This window comes from Delphinus delphis, chromosome 9 (assembly GCF_949987515.2).
Source record: "Delphinus delphis chromosome 9, mDelDel1.2, whole genome shotgun sequence".
Lineage (NCBI taxonomy): Eukaryota > Metazoa > Chordata > Mammalia > Artiodactyla > Delphinidae > Delphinus > Delphinus delphis.
Window position 1 is genome coordinate 48679856 of NC_082691.1, and position 13617 is coordinate 48693472.

Consider the following 13617-nt stretch of genomic DNA (forward strand, 5'->3'; position numbering starts at 1 on the left):
TCGAAAAATATTAAAAAGCTTAAAAGAGGAAGCAGGAAAATCTGTATTCAAAACCTCAAACCTGGCCTTTACAAAGTCCCTGGGTGGTCCATATTTGCATTGGGAGATTTAGTTTGGCATTTTAACTTAGGTAAATAGACTCTCACTTTCCTCTGAGCCTGAAAACATTCAAAGACAGAGGATCCTCTTTCGGAGCCAGTGGTAACCTATACCTTCTGAAAGTGAACAAAGTCACACTTTTCAAGGAAACAAGCAGAGAAGTTTTCTGTTATTCTTTCTCCCACAAAATACACACCAATTCCCACAACCCCTTGCTATTTTGATACTAATGGGGGGGATGGTGAAACAGGAGACACGCTTCATTTTAAAAGGGGACACTGTCAAAACACACATTCCCCACAGGGCCTTCTACCCTTTCAGCCACCCAAACCCAGCAACAACTAAAATCCCACAAGCTGATTCTGAGACAGAATCCCATGGTCATCCTCTCCACATGGGCCCACTATAACATTCAACAACTCGATCAACTTTTAAAGGCTTACATATGTGCACAACAGGATCTAAACTACTTTCAAAAGGAGAGAACTTCATTCCGTTTCAATTACTAAAACCTCCAGCTTGTCAAACAAAGAAATGGGTACTATTTCAAGTTAGAGCGGGAAAATCGTACCCTACAAGGGAAACCATAGGCAAAGGATATAAAATATTGTCATCATTTATTCATTAGAGCTATTTAAAATACATGTGTTACTCTTGGTTTCACTCTAGATATTAGCATAAAATAGAAATCTGACAAATGTATCAAAATTTCCCCTCCCCCTCCCAGAAAGGAACCCAAGTACTGCCCTGCTCAGAGTGTCAGATCAAAGCCAGATCAAAAGAATCAGACCAAGGGACTCCTAAAGGAAAACACAAGACTCAAACCATCCTACAAGTCACTTCTAGAATGAAAGATTATTTTCCTCAAGACTGCCCTGCCCCCAGCAGAAATGTTCAATGTGATCCTGATTCAGGAAGGCAAGGCTTCCAGAATTCTAGGCATTACCAAGCCCACGTCCATATTGGGCCCAGACGTGCAATTGCGGCTACATTTAAGGAAGTGAATGTTTTACTGAACACACTAAAATAATCCACGGGGGAAAGAATTAAATCTTATAATAAAAGGAAAATTAAGTGGGATTTATTCTGGCTAATATTTCAGGTCAACAAAGCTCGTTGAGATCTACCACGTGGAAGACCCTCTGCTGAAAGATACAAAGGATGCCTCAGGGAGCCCCGTGTCTTGACGTGGAAGGAGGCAGGTACATAGCATAATTCACTTGTTAAAAGCATACCTTTGGTTCAAAGCAGGGCAAGATCACACAAGTCCCTGAGAAGAGAAGGCTAGAGAGTGAGATCATGGCTGTTGAATAATAAAAAGTATCTTCCACGCATTGAGCATGTACCACATATTGGACCCAGTACTCTCATTATCTGCAATCCTTACAATAATTTTGCAAGCCAAGTATTGTTATCCCCATTTCACAGATGAAGAAACTGAGGCTCACACAGGCAGTCAGTGGAATAGCAGGCTTTTTCTTTCCTTTCCCTTATGCTGCCTTTTAAGTGTTATGCTCTTCTTATCTTGTAGAAGACCAAAGAAATGGACTTAAATTACAGCAGGGAAGATTTCAATAGAAAACCAGAACATCTAAAGCAGGGCTTCTTAACCTGGGCTGTTCTGTGCATTGTAAGCTGTCCAGCGGCACCCTGATCCTTCCCACTACAGATGCCTACAGCCACCCTCTCTCCCCAAATGCGATAACCAAAAATGTCTCCAGACATTGCCAAACGTCCCCTGGGAAGGACAATCACTCCTGGCTGAGAACCAGTGATCTAAAAACACTGGAATGGACAGATCTCTTCCTGTAAATCCCTAAACAGAAGAAAGACAACTATGCATACAGTCACCTGCCTGAGGGCAAGAGATGGGACCAGTGGCTCTGCTGTTCTTTCTGGCCCTGCCACCTTGAGTTTGAGCCACACGGACGAAGGCCATGGACCCGACTCCCGGCACTGGCCCCGCAGTGACCTGTAACACACAGCACCTGTGCTAGATAAATATGTGCTCTTCAAACTGGCATTGTGTGCCGCTGGCATCCATGAGGCTTTCTAAAGAGCATGCAGGAATGTTGTTATGAGCTAATAACATCGTAATTTCGAGATCCAGAACTTCTGTCTGTAGGCTTTCCAAAAACTGACCAACCAGAGAACACACCTGTGGTTGTACGATCATTCAGGGCCTCCTTTCCCACCTCCATTACCAGGGGAAAAAAAAAGGAAACCCAAATCTTACTGTGATGCTTGACCACAGGGTATAAAAATACCCTTTTGTTGAAGAGCTTCTTCAGGTACTTTTTAAACAGAGGTTGGTATAGCACTTAGATTTTAATTTGGATTCAAAGAATGATGTCATCGTTTTATTTGTAAATGTCAAAGTTTACAATATTATGGAAATTACATTCATTGTGATTCTTTAAACTAACAATAAAAATGTTAGATACCAACCTAAAATGTGTGGGGGTGAGGGAGCAGTAAACTTTTTAAAAACCTTCAGAGGCTACAGGAGAGAAAAAAGCTTGAAGCATAATGAAGCACCCTGGTGTCTGTTCCCAGGCCAATCTGCTGATCAAAGGCAGCCATCCTCTACAGTGCCTGAGACTCGTTTTTATTATAAAGAATGCTCTTGACTCTAACATAAATTTCTGCTTTATGTGTTTGCCACACTGATGGCATTAGCTGGTCTGTACCCAAAAATGGATCGCCGGATTGACACGAACCGAAAACTAAAGGACACGTAGGTCATCTGGTAAAAAGAGGTCCCCCCAGGACTAAGTACCAAGTTAGTGTTCCAGATCACGACGCAGCCACTATATCAAGTAAGCCCCAGAACACCGCACAGCTTACAACTCAGCTCTGAAGTAAGTTCATTTTTGCAACGAATAACGTCTTGCAGCTACCCCGGCAAAACCAACCAATCAATTCTCTGGGCTTGGGTGCAGACTGCTATGCATTTGCTGCTCAGCAAGATACCTGGGCACACCTGAGAATCAGATGTGTGGGGCATGAGCACACACCTCAAGGGAAAGCAGGGCCCACTTATCCTCTGCCACGCTGAGAAATGTCTAATTTTCTTGTTCCCGTTTGATAACACATTTAGGCTTTTCCTATCAGCATGGGAGAGTGTTCTTGAGGAACTCTGTCCTGCCACAATAAAAAGCTACACTAAACAGTACTTTTTGGCGTCCCACATAGAGAAACAATGAAATATGTTGGGAAGAGAATAAACAGGCTTTGGACTCTGGCCAACCTACATTTGAAACCCAGCCCTTCTACTAACTGGCCTCATGTGGCCTTGACCGAGTGGCTTAATGTTTCCAATCATCTGATTCCTTGTTTGTCAAATGCAGATAAAAATGTCAGCCTTACAGGGATGTTGGGAAGATTCGATGAACCCTAAGTGTGAAAAGGGTAAGTGCCTAGTGAATGGCGAGCAATGCTAGGGCTGCCTGAGGTCCTCGAGACCTCACCTGGTTGCAGCATGCATGAGTATATGTTGTACTTGGACCTGGGCACTCTAGCATGCCTCTGTAGCGAAATACCAGCAAAGTCCTGATAGCCAAGAACATTTTTTCTTGGCTGGTTCTAACAGGATAGTTTGCCTTGTTTCCAAGGCATTTCAGCAGAATGGCCTCTGCTCCTCCCCGTTCCTAAACAGTGCACTTGAACCAGTGGTTCTTAATCTCTTTTTAGTCACAAATACCCAGTCTTTCCCTAGAAAGCTGCATTTAGCACAAATGCATAAAATTTTGCATCAATTATATCGGGTTCGATGACCACCTGAAAACTCTCATATGCCTGCCCTCCATGGTGCCTATGACTCCTGCTTAAGAAGACCCCTCTAGTGCTTCCCTGGTGGCGCAGTGGTTGAGAGTCCGCCTGCCGACTCAGGGGACGCGGGTTCGTGCCCCGGTCCGGGAGGATCCCGCATGCCGCGGAGCGGCTGGGTCCGTGAGCCATGGCCACTGAGCCTGTCCGTCCGGAGGCTGTGCTCCGCAACGGAAGAGGCCACAGCGGTGAGAGGCCCGCGTACCGCAAAAAAAAAGAAGATTCCTCTAAACAAAGACTCAGGAGATGCTTTATAGACATGTGGCTCCTCAGCTGGCACCTGGGTAGTGGCGTCTATGTTACAGTGTAAGCTTCACGCTGACAGTCTGGTGCCAGGCTTCCTAAAGAGAAGCAAACGAAACAAGTACTGGGTACCAACGAAGAGCTCCCAGTCAAGAGGACTCATTTTTTACACGGACCTGGGCAATGGTTTATAAATTTCAGAGTAATGAGAGTGGAGTTAACTTTAGTTAATTCTCAAAAGAAGTGAACCCTAGCAGTTCACGGTCCCAGCAAAGTCCCCAGAAGAACATACTGTCTCACATTTTCTAGGGAATGTAGAAGACGCAACAGTTTCTAGTAAAAGGGATCCCTGATCAGTGGAACAACTATTTACATGGTATTTGAGATCCACAAAGTATTATGGGGAATTACTAGTTTCATTAAGGAGACAGAACGAAGGCAATATCTGACTTCAAAAGAGCTATGGTCCTACGTTGGTTTTGCCATATCATCCACGCCTACCAATCGACTGGCAAAAAAGTATGGCTACACTTAAGGCTTCAAAGAAACTGCAATGGCTCACAAGGAAAATGGGCAACACACCCAAAAGAAACAGACAAGCTCAGCTTTTTCGTTTCTCATAGGGAACGCTAGCTAAAATGGATGACTACTGGTTTTAGAGTCAGACCTGATTTGAATCCTACCTCTGCTATGTATTAAGTATATCACTTAACTCAGTTTTTCATCATATGTAAAATATGGATAATAATGTCTACTTCATAAGATTAATATAGGGATTGAAATGAGATAACATAAGAGCCTGGTATTCAATATATGAAAATTAACCAATATAAACTGTCCTATAGAAGAGTACAGGCAGATTGCCCAGGTTCAAACCCTGGCTCTACAACTTATTAGCCGAGCAATTTTCAGAAAGTTACTTGACATCCTCGTGTCTTAGTTTCCTTGCCTGTCAAATAGGATTACGAATAATATCTACCTCATCAGGTTTTTGTGAGGATTAAAGAAGTTAATACATGAGAAGTAGTTTAAAGTGCAATGCCTGGTCAAGTGCTCAGTACATTTTAGTACATGTATTGGTAATGTAATACATTCAGCAAAGGCAGTGCAATACATTTAGGAAATGTACTGAGCACTGCTAAAGTGCTCGGAATATTATTATCAACCTTTGTTTTATTTGATGGGGCAAAGTATCGGGAGAACAAGGTGATGAAAGAATATACTTAAGTTTGCAATGCATGTGTGTGACCTTTACATTTGATGCTATTAGGTGACAGAAGGAAACAAGGTGACCAGGGAGGATAAGTGGCCCACTGATGTAACTGTTGATGAAGCCTGTACACATTTGTCTGTGCTAAGAGACGTGGCTGGGTTTAAAAACTTGGCATGTATTTTACAAGACTCATCTACATGGTTGTTTTGAATATGAACAGAGCAGCACCCAGGCTTTATCTCCAAGAATTACTTGACTCAGCACTGGAGTCAAGGAAAAGGCTCATTTATTAAATGTAGACTCTGGAAGGAATCTTTGAGGAAGTACGAGGGGTGGGAACAAAGTTCATAGAGCCCCCTCTTAGACATGAAACATGATGAGAAATGCCTGATGACTTCTTCTTACTATCTCAGTTCATTAGAAACTAGGGGCCAGGGACCACCACTTGTGAGAACTCTGCTCCACTTTTCTGTCGGTTGAGTTTATCTTCTCTGCCCATATCTCTAGCGGTGATTGTACCTAATGATATAGACCTGTAACACCAAAAAAGCTTCAGGACTTATTTCTAGTAGGAGAGAAGGAAAGGCTGGGTGTGGGGAGGGGCTGAACCATCCCTCTCCTCCAGGGCACTGTGCAGGAGCTCAGCAACCCTGAGGTCCAAGAGAGAGGAAGCAGGTGCATCAGTGCCTGACACAGGGAAGAAAAAGAGAGATGTGGAAGATGTTATGGGCCAAAAATGGGGCCCAGAGCTGCACAGGCTGAAAAAAGCCTGCATTGGGCCCCCAACTATATTAATTAAACATACCAATGATGATGCTAGAAGATTTTTTAAAGAAATGGCTCTTGGAGCACTGGATCCTCAAACCTTAAGAAAGACTGGGAGTTGGCTCCTATGAAGAGAACATTTGATGACTTAGTGGTAGCAATGTACGATTTTATTTTACTAAGAAACATAGTGAGAAGAGCAGAGTTTGGGTCCTTTTTTTCCATGCCGAAACTTGCACTGAGTGCAAATTTCAAATTTACTAATACTGATCAACGTGTTTCTCTATAATTTCCGTAGTGAAAATGTATACAGAGGCAGTCACCCCTATCTGTGCTAATATTACCCATATGATGTCTTCTGCAGCTACCATGCCTTACTGTTGGTTATGCTTTCTGCTAATCTGGAATATTCAGAAGCAATTTTGCACAACCCTGAACTACAATAAGTCTACAATGCTCATTTGAAAGGCATTCCAGGCAAGAAAATGGCTGGCTACTTGTTCTGCCCTTTACCTAGATGCGGGCGAGTCCAGGATAACGAATATATTCCATCTGCTGCAGTTTGCTGAGCCTCTAATTTCCTAAGTAATTTCCTGTCCTGATCCTGGGTTTCTGTTCATCCTTATTACAAGTCATGAGACTTCCCGCACACTCAGTTCCCATCAGTGTCGCCAGGGTCACTGACCTTATGATGACGACGCACGGATTTATAAGACCAGAGCGATGCGGTAGTGGGAGTGGGGGAAGGAGAGGCACGCGGCCGCGAAGGTGTTTACTAAAACACATCCCCCAGCCACACTTTTTTTTGCAGCAGTGAGAGGAACTGGCACCTTCTTGCGTGTGTTTAATTAATGCCTTGCTGGAAGTATATTCGCTTCCTTCGACTTGGCGGATAGCAACAGCATCTAAGAGCTTTGCAGACAGCTTAAAATGTACTCAAACAGCATCCATTCCCCTCCCTCTGCAGCTCCCCCCTCCCTCGGGGGCCGTCAGCTGGTTGCCCTGAGGGGTGCGGATTTCACTGCCGCTAACCTTCTGCTCCCCAGGAGAAAACCGAGGCGGGGCGCACTGGGACGCCCCTCCCAGCCCACAAGGTGATGACACCACTACTCACTCTTTCTCATCTGCCCTCACCTCCTGGCTCAGCCGGGAGAGCCGCAGCAAGGGGCTGCCGCTGCCGGGGGAGGTGTGGGGGGGCGGGGTTTGGCCGCTTTCGGGCGCCGCGGAGCATGCAGGAGCCCAGGGAGGGGGCCGAGGCCAAGGTCCGGCTGCGGCTGCCGCGGCCGCACTACTGCCCAGCGGCTCCAGAAGCCGACAACCCGGGGGCGGGAGGGTTGAGGAGGGGCGCGGAGGCGCTGGCCCAGGGAGCGCGACCCCCCCCTCCCGTTTACCTGGACGCGGTCGGCGGCGGCGGCGGAACTGCGCTCGAGAGCGCGGCCACGGCTCCCCGGCGGCGGCGGCGCTCGTGCGCTTCCCGAGGGCGGCGGTCCCGGCGCGCGCAGGATGTGCTGTCTCACGCTGCGCCGGCCGCTCGGCTCACGCTCCTCCGGGACCTACAGCACTTCCTCCCTCTCCGGAGCCTGACACTGACAGCTCCCTGCGAGCTCCCAGTCTGCGGCTCGCCCCGCCCCCGGCCCACGCCCTCCACGCCCCGCGCTCCTCCCGCGGGAGGGCCCTCCGCACCCGGGATCGCGACGAGCGGGGTAGCTCCGGCCCAGAGGCTGATGGCAGCAGCGGACCTGGGGAGGTCTATCCGTCTACCCCTGTGCCACCGGTAGGACTCGCCTAAGTGGCTGCAAACGGAAGAGCTTCAGTGTTGTGAGAGCTCCTGCCGACATGGAACAACTTTCACTCCCTGACAACTACTTTAGGTTATTTAAACAGAAATAGAGAAAGCTTAGATCCATCTGTTACGCACAAAGACTTATAGATTTAGCCTTAATTTTTCCCAGAGGAAAAAATATATATTCAGCTTGTCTCCACAACATTGCTTCTTAAAGTCCTAGCTTTTTAAAATCTGGATAGCAAAATATCCTCCATATGCTAAGTGAAATAAGTCTGACAGAGAAACACAAAGACTGTGTGATATCACTTGTATATGGAATCTTAAAATTACGAGGAACTAGTGAATATAACAAAGCAGCAGACGCACAGATATAGAGAAGAAATTAGTGGTCAGTGGGGAGAGGGAAGGGGGAGGGGCGTTATAGGGGTAGGGGATTAAGAGGTACAAACTATCATGTATAAAATAAACTGCAAGGATATATTGTACAACACAGGGAATATAGCCAATATTTTATAACTGTAAATGGAGTATACCTTTAAAAATTGTGAATCACTATGTTGCACACCTGTAACATAATATTGTGTAACCAAGCAGAACCGAACGGGGCCTTCCCAGGGACAGACACCTCCCCCATATCCTCTGTTTTAGCTCCTCTGTGAAGTGCCTAGGTAACAGTATCTGATGCACATTTCCTGAGTTGTTTTAGAGAGGCTAAAACCCCCAGGTGGAAGACATTAACTAGTTAACTACTCAACGACCAAGAGCACGCAGCCCCCAGGCCTATTGGCGCCTAAGGACAACCTCAAAACCGAAGGTTAACCCCTGTGACACCGCCCTGTTACCTCACCATTAACCAATCAGAGAATTGTGCACGAGCTGATCAGGTACCCTGGGGCTCCCCTCCCTCACCTTGCCTTTAAGAATACTTTGCTGAAACCCATTGGGGATTTCAGGCTTTTTGAGCATTAGCTTTCCCAGACTCCTCGTATTGTGCCTTATAATAAACGCTGACCTTTCTTTCCTTCACCACAACCAGCTGTCAGTAGGTTGGCTTTACTCTGCGCGGGCAAGCAGACCCAAGTTTGGTTCAGAACGATTGTATACCAACTATACTTCAATTTTTTTAAAAAACACATATGAAAAAGAAAAAAATTTTAATAAAAATCTGGGTAACCATTCTTGGACTCCCCCAAAGCTGCCATAACAGCCGAGTTTTAAGGCCCAGAAATGGATTAGGGGATTCTAATTGATGCAGGTTTGGCACCATTTTTAGGTAAGCTTTTCATCATGTTTCTTAGATATCTGTGGGGTCACTGTACACATTAGAATGAAAGTAGAGAGCAAGGACTATATCTCATTCACTGCGGTATCCCCAATATCTACAATGTTTGATGCATAAACGGGTGCTCAATAAATATTCATGAATTTATTTAATTGACAAGTACTACAGTATTTTCAAAATAAATATAGATCTGATTGGGAATACGATATCATACCTATCTATAAAATGGCCTTCCTTGTTCCAATTTTGCCTTGCTGACAAATGATTGCGAGCATAAGTATGGCTAAAAAAAGAGAGTTAAGATGTCTTTAGTTAGAAGGAATTCAAACTATTCCAGAAGAAAAATTCTATGAAACAAATACTTGCCACTGCCGTGTATTAGACACTTAACATGTCAAACTCTACAGATATTTTCCTTTAAAATTTTTCAGTAACGCTAAGTAACAGATACAGTGCCGCGCCCACAGGAAAGGAATCTGAGTCTCAAAGAAGTTAACTACCTTGCCTGAACTCCACAGCTACTGATTGATTCACCTGAGGTCAGAATCCGTGTCCACCTGACTTCACAGCTTATACATTCCCACTTGGTATTACTGTCTCTCCACTATGAGGGTTGATGAATGTCCACTACCTGCAAAGCATTGTGTTATGTTAGGAGTTTCAGATGGTCCAAAAGTGAGGAGAATATAATCCCTTTTCACAAGTAAGGTTAAAATCCAGTTGAAGGTGGAAAAAGAGATAAAGACAACATATAATTAAAGACAAACCATAAGGAAATGGTCAAAGCCATACAATGTGTTAAGAGTACTCAAATAAGAGCCCATCTGGTATGAGTGGGGGAGATTGTAGGAGGAAATTAGAATTATGAATATGGATAATATTTGAAATGGGTAGGTAAGGTTTTTAACAGTAGAAATGAAGAAGGGAGAACATTTTCAGGCATAAACAAAGCTCCAAAGAAGAGAAAGCACTATGTATACTTAGTAAATGTTGAGTGAGCCAGCTTTTTGGAGCATAACAGACTCATAGGGGAGCAGATTTGGGCCTTAAGGGATGCTGAAGAGCAGACAATGGAGTACCACAATTACAGATATTTGAGCAGGAAATGACGCTTGAGGAGAGTCATCTGAGGGTATCTAAGTATAGGGGACTGGAACAAGCAAAGGCTGAAGAGACCAATTGGAAGTTCATTGTAAAAATCCAGGCCAGGATTAAGAAGGTCTAAATTTGTCAATCGTATTCATCACGAAGAGCTTGAAATACATGCCTGGCACAAATTAAACCCTCAGTAAAAAGCAGTTGTAATTATTTTTATTATGTACTCAGGCATAGTACAGATATTGGGTGTGGGACTGGAAATGAATAAGAAATAAATGGTCTCTATATTCCAGAGACTCAAAATCTAAAGAAAAGACACCACTGGCTTTAACACCAAGCAGACTAAGAAAAGCAGAACAATTAAAAGCATTTGCCATGAGAGATCGAGAAGGAGAAAATGCATTCCACTTGGGAATTTTTGTTATCTGGAAGGTCTTGTTGAAGAGGTTCTGGGTGTTTGTGTTTAGTTAGATGCAAATTTTGACATATGGTGATATGCACTTGAGAATGAGGTTAGAAAACAGGCACAAAAAAAGGTATAGACCTTATGTTTATTGATAGATCTTAATTTTTTAGAGCATTCTAGGTTTACAAAAAAATTGTGCAGAAAGTACAGAGAGTTCCCACATACCCCTGACAAATTATAAACTGGTCATTGCAACTAACCTGTTTCACCTCTTAATCTAGCTATTGCTTCAAAGTTTGAAAGAAGGTCTTCAAGAACAGATTAAATGGCTACCAAAGAACATAATGGGCAAATTCCTAACTTGCTATAGCCATCAGGAGGTTGCTTTAGTGCCTCCAGAGAGACAGTGGTGTGGCTAAGCTCCCCAGTTCTGGAATTAGACTGTCTGGGTGTGAACTTGTCTACCACTTACTGCTTTTATATATTTGTACACGTTACTAGACTCCTCGAAGACCCACGTCTCCTAGAAGGAAAAAAGGGGCAATGAGTTAATCCATGTGAAGCACTTGACACAGTCCCTAGCATGTAATTATAAATGCTCAATAAATCTTAGCTATAGTTTGCCATAATTAATCTAGCCTGCATGAAAAGTACAAAAAGTAGAGCTTTGTACCCTCTAAATTCAGTGTCCAATCTTGACATAACCAGACTTGAGGTCAGACCTTAGAGTCACTACTAGCCTTCAAGACAGATTCCTTTGCCTTTGTGCACCTGTCATTCATTAGTGCTGAATACAGGCAGGGTCCCTCAGCTGGCTCCTTTGTCTGACTCACTCTCCTAGGGCCCCACTTCACACTGGTTCCAACGGAACTTTTGTACACCAGATGCCCTCACATCTGCCAGAGAATCTCCTCTGGAAGTTATTCCTCAGTTAATTATATCTTGGTTGCAGGAGATAAACTGAAAATCCACCTCAGTGGTCCAAAGGCTCTAAAAATACAGAAAAGAAATGAGCCATCCGAATCAGCTATTAAAAATGAAGGGGTCCCAAAGGAGAAAAAATGCTTGAAAATGTTCTCTAGTTAGGATGACATGTGCTCTACATCATGTTCAAAATAAAAACCTGTGAGGAAACTAAAGCACTGCCCAATGTCATACACAGTTTTGTATGGGATATATACCAGGTAGGATATATTTTATGTATTTTTCTATTATATGACTGAAGTTGGTCTGTTTGTGCCAAATCAAAACAATAATAGATGTCCCGAAACAGGTGCATTATTAGTGTCTGAAGATTTATTAGAAATTAAAGAGTGACTTATGGGGAAGTCAGTGATTCCAGTGTCTAAAGCAACTCCTGCTTTTTGTCTTCTGGACACTTTTCATCAAGGGACATTGCTTATGTTTTTATACAGTAGGTGCAAAAACCCTGCAATAAATAAATACACACACAAAATTTGCCTTCAGTTTTGGAAGAATGAATTCAGAGGTGTCTGCTGTATAGCTTTAGATTTCTCTAAATGCTTTTTGAATAACTTCCAAGTACAACACCAATTCTACTATAATTACCTATATTTGTAATATAATTGTATTATAATCACCCATACTTCCACCTCCTTCACTGTTGCCACCATGTGTCTTTGCCCCTCCCCTTCCTCCTTACATTTCCTTCCATCAGCTTTTCTTTTGAGGACGATGCTAAGCCAAAATGCATATGTTTTTAACAATCAATCATTAAATACAACCATGAAAATATCTGTACAGAAAAAATAGAAATCTTTGGATCTTAAAAAAATTGTTTTAAGCACTTATATGTATGGAGGAAAATCCAATGATTATAAAACATAAATTATTTATGTCATTTTAAATTCACATTCCATCAGTGTCTAAATATAAATCTTTATTTTTTCCAGCTGTGAAATCAGTATCTACATTCTTCCTTGTGTTCTACCTCGTTACATGTTATTTCAAATTTCTATTTCTAGGAATCAAATAACCTACCTTGCCAAAAGAAATTAAACCACAATTTTGATAAATTACATCTCTAGATTATTTCCTAGAAACATATTTTCATAGTTCTTGTAATTGCTCCTTGGAAAGATTGATCCTAATAGCTCTCCCAACGCTTTAAAAAAGTCATCTGTGTTTTTTAAAATAAATAATTACATATGTATAATAATTACAATGTATCAATATACATTGATACTATGTGCCTTTAACCAGAAAGTCTGAGCATTTTTTACCGGTGCTTCATTATTTGTTATTTCTCATGTGCTAACTCTGAATATCAGGACCATTTGAGAAGTGAAATCTAAATATTTTATGTATTTTAGAATACAAATTTCGTATATTACGTTTCTCACTCCTCTTCCTTCATATGCTTACTTCATTATAGAGTTATACTTTAAGAGGGATTATAAAACACACCTTATAAAATACAATTTTCTAGTATTAAAGGCATGTATAAATCAGATTACATTGAAGTCAAGAACATAGGCTCTGGAGTCAGGCATACCTGGGTTAAGACTAGTGCCTATGATTCACTAGCTGTGTGATTCTGTGCAAATTGCTTAAACCTTTAAGCCTCAACGTCTTTACCTGTAAAATGGGCATCATAGGGCCCATCTCTTAAGATTTTAATAAGAACTGAATGTGATGATGCTTATAAAGAACTTGGTATAGTGATCAGCACCAAGTAAACACTAAATTAACGTTAGACATTGTTATTATTATGTGGATGCGCATAGAAAAAAGACTGAATGGTTACACAAAAAAAAAGTTAACAGTGGCTATTTTAGATGATAAGATTATGGACTTTTTTTCTTTGGAATTTATCCTTACTTTCTAAATACTCTACAATGAATATGCATTATGTGTTCCAACAAGCCTGTTAGATA

At 42.6% G+C, this 13617-nt stretch overlaps 1 protein-coding gene across 15 annotated transcripts in view; it reads right to left on the minus strand.

Moving 5' to 3' along the window:
• Positions 1-13617, minus strand: part of DYNC1I1 (dynein cytoplasmic 1 intermediate chain 1) — a 526791-nt gene that overhangs the window by 334040 nt on the left and 179134 nt on the right. For 9 of the 15 annotated variants that reach the window (XM_060020483.1, XM_060020482.1, XM_060020487.1 and 6 more), the window contains one exon: positions 11193-11243. The exons of 4 other annotated variants lie outside the window; for them this stretch is intronic. In XM_060020483.1, the coding sequence (XP_059876466.1) occupies positions 11193-11243 (51 nt within the window). Of the gene's footprint in view, positions 1-7262; positions 7286-7539; positions 7742-11192; positions 11244-13617 lie in introns of those variants that run through there. 2 more of the 15 variants (XM_060020492.1, XM_060020494.1) reach the window with 2 other exon arrangements.